The sequence below is a fragment of the Medicago sativa genome, chromosome 4, assembly GCF_051527215.1.
Source record: "Medicago sativa cultivar Bolivia chromosome 4, Bolivia_mono, whole genome shotgun sequence".
Taxonomy (NCBI): domain Eukaryota; kingdom Viridiplantae; phylum Streptophyta; class Magnoliopsida; order Fabales; family Fabaceae; genus Medicago; species Medicago sativa.
Window position 1 is genome coordinate 7,463,704 of NC_140752.1, and position 2,979 is coordinate 7,466,682.

General features: G+C 30.4%; 1 protein-coding gene across 2 annotated transcripts; it reads right to left on the reverse strand.

Annotated features, from left to right (window-relative positions):
* Positions 1 to 1,063: 1,063 nt before the first annotated feature.
* On the reverse strand, positions 1,064 to 2,313 carry LOC146925916 (uncharacterized). 2 transcript variants are annotated; one of them, XM_085758349.1, is made up of 2 exons: positions 1,644 to 2,313; positions 1,064 to 1,467 (listed from the first exon to the last, which is right to left on the reverse strand). In XM_085758349.1, exons 1-2 carry the CDS (start codon positions 2,234 to 2,236, stop codon positions 1,437 to 1,439), a joined length of 624 nt encoding a protein of 207 aa, XP_085614475.1. In that variant the 5' UTR covers positions 2,237 to 2,313; the 3' UTR covers positions 1,064 to 1,436. The 2 variants fall into 2 exon arrangements, with proteins under 2 accessions (XP_085614475.1, XP_085614474.1); XM_085758348.1 differs by lacking the exon at positions 1,064 to 1,467 and having other exon boundaries at positions 1,474 to 2,312.
* Between the last annotated feature and the right edge of the window lie 666 nt (positions 2,314 to 2,979).

A 2,979-nucleotide genomic window follows, 5' to 3' on the forward strand; every position in this document is an offset into this window, starting at 1 on the left:
CTGTTTCATGGTTTCCCTTCTTTTGCATGTTGAATGATTCAGAGTTCAAACCACAATGATTTTGTTAATGGTATTTTTAGAATTTGAGTTTATGCTTAAATCAACAAAAAAAAAGTTAGTGTCCATATGAATAGTCAATGTGGATCTCAAACACACAAGTATGTGGGACATGGCATCGGCAGGTAACCTGAGATAAAGGGTGTAACCTATGGAATGTCTAAGATAAGATTCTACACCATCTTACAATTTGAGTTTATACACATAACTCTTTTCTAAGAGTTTTTTTTTTGGACAAAACAACTATACGAGATAATTCATAAATGAATGTCTCCGGTTTAGATCAGTTTTAAGACAAAAAAATTATATGATTCAAAACTTAAAATCATGCTTATGATTCAGTTTGAGTGACTCCATAAATAAATATGATTGAATCCAAAACGGTTTAGATTGAATCAAATTTCAATTGTTCTAATTTATAATTGCAACAAAATCCAGTACTCATAGTGATGTTATAAAGTGGTAAAATAATACATTTGTTGGCAAATACGTAAAAAATAGATTAAATAAAAAAATAAGTATTATTAAAGAAATTAAAAACTAAAAAAATAATATATTGATGTAATATTTTATACTAATAAAAACAAATAAGAATTAAAAATTATATACGCGGTTTGTTGGATTTTGAAAAAAGACTCAAAAATCTAATTCAGTTTGAGCTGTCTTTTACAAAAGATTCAAAAACATCTAATAATATTTAATTTTGTGCGGTTTACAATTTTTTCAGATTGACTTACAAGTTTAATTTAAACACTATTTTAATTTAAGATGGGAAGTTTAACATATATATAGTTGAAAAGAAATAAAATAGTCAATTGCTCATTGGGAGAAAGGTTTATTCAACAATTCAAACACAAGAATAAGCCTTAAGGCAAGACATTAATTAACTTTTTTTTTATTATAAGAAACTAGTATTATATACTTTGTCAATGTCATTAATTAACTATTAAATATACTTTGTCAATGTGTATATTGTCAACAAAAAAAAAAAAAAAACAGAAAAGAGTAGTACAATGCATCATGTCATTGTCAAGTGGTGTACCCAACAAACCTAATTGTTTGAACTTCAAATTTGCTATAAATAAAAAAACTAAGCACCTACCTCAATCATTCTCTTCCCACAATTACGCTAAACTAATCCAAATTTCCCCTATCAAAGCTAAAAGTCACAAACATTCAAAAGCAAAAAGTAGACAAACCTCCTTATTCAAAGAGACAGGTGCTAAAGTTACCCATCCGCATGATCCACACCACTAATTCAAAAAGCAACAAAAAGACATTCAAATCTATATGGTGGAAGAACACAAAAAACACATCTCTCACCAACCTATATAAAATATGTCTGGAGCTACGATGATTTCGTATCTCCAAACACGTCTTCACAGTAGCTCCAAGTCCAACCTGAAGTTTCTGTTTTAGATCCATCTCAAGTTAATTACTTGACTGTCTGTCGTAGTTCCAAATATTCACTTAAAATTTGGGATTAAAATAATCAAAATCCCAAAAAATAAATGAAAAATTAATTAAAAAAATGTGAAATTAAAAAGTTTTAGTTTGGTTTTAGATCTTGGAACATAGTATCCCACCTGATATCTTCAACAGCAGCTGACCAATAACCATTGCTATCATGATCATCTCCTTTCATCTTTCCTTCATGAAAATGATAAACCATAGGAGTACTACAAAAACTATCAAGAGCAAGAGCAGGCATCATTGAAGGACTAGGGCTTCCATTTGTAAGCAACAGCCTCTCTTGTTTATCCACCTTCAACTTCTTATTCCTCTTCACAACAGAACTCTTCCATGATGATCTTGTTCCATAATAACTACTACTACTACTAGCCCTTGATGTTGGAACTACAACAAGTGCTGAATTTGATTCTTCACATGTAACCAACTTTCTCATTATGTAGTTACCTAAGCACTTTTTTGTCTTTTTGATTGCTCCCATGATCTTTGCCATTGGTCTTGGTGGTTGTCTCTTTCCTTTTTCTTTTCTTGCAAGTTTGAGAATTTCTAGCCTGTGTTTGGCTATGGAGATTCCCATGCTTTGGAGAAATTCATGGTTGAAGTAAACCATGTCTTCTTGTTCTAGCTCATTGTGTGCAAAAGTGAGGCCATACTCATATACAAGAGATGGATCAAGGTTTGTTTTTGAAAGCCAAGAGAACCAATCCATGGTTGGTAAGTTGAAGAAATTGTTTGTGTGTGTGTGTATTGTGTTGTGTGTGTGGAATGTCTTATGGTTTTTAACTTCACAAGAGGGATGTATATATAAAAGGTTAAGGAGGGGTAGGGGGATGGTAAAGAGAAACTGAAAAAGAAAGTGGTTAAAATGAGTGACATAGACTTTGTGGGACCCATATTCTATGTAAAGAAGGAAAGTGTATGAAGTTTGATAGTAAGGAAATTTGATTTTAAATGAATCAATTTTGTAAAATTGATTTTATTTGAAAGTGAATTGAATATAAAATTATTAATGTTGAGATGCATAGTTGAACTATTAATTTGAGGCTAAAAAAAATTATTGAGACAATTAATTTTATTTGAACACAATCATGTTAAAATTAATTATAAATTTTTAGATCAATTTTACTTTATGTCATGTGTGTTTGGTTAAGCATTGCGTATATTTTTCGTGCATCCGTGAGATTTAATTTCATTGTGATATTAGTGAAGTTATGTATTGACGAAACAAGTGAACGATCAGTTACACAAAAATGAACGATGAAAACAAGCACACTAAGTAGTCTCGACCTTCACATAAAAATCGAACAATTCATATTCGAATTTAACCAATAAGATATATGCGTCCATGTGTACAAATCATTTAAATCCCACTTTGTGGGATGGTAATGTTGACTATATATGCTTTTGAAAAATTAGTTATTAGTTGAACCTTGAGAGTGACTAAAGAAAAAG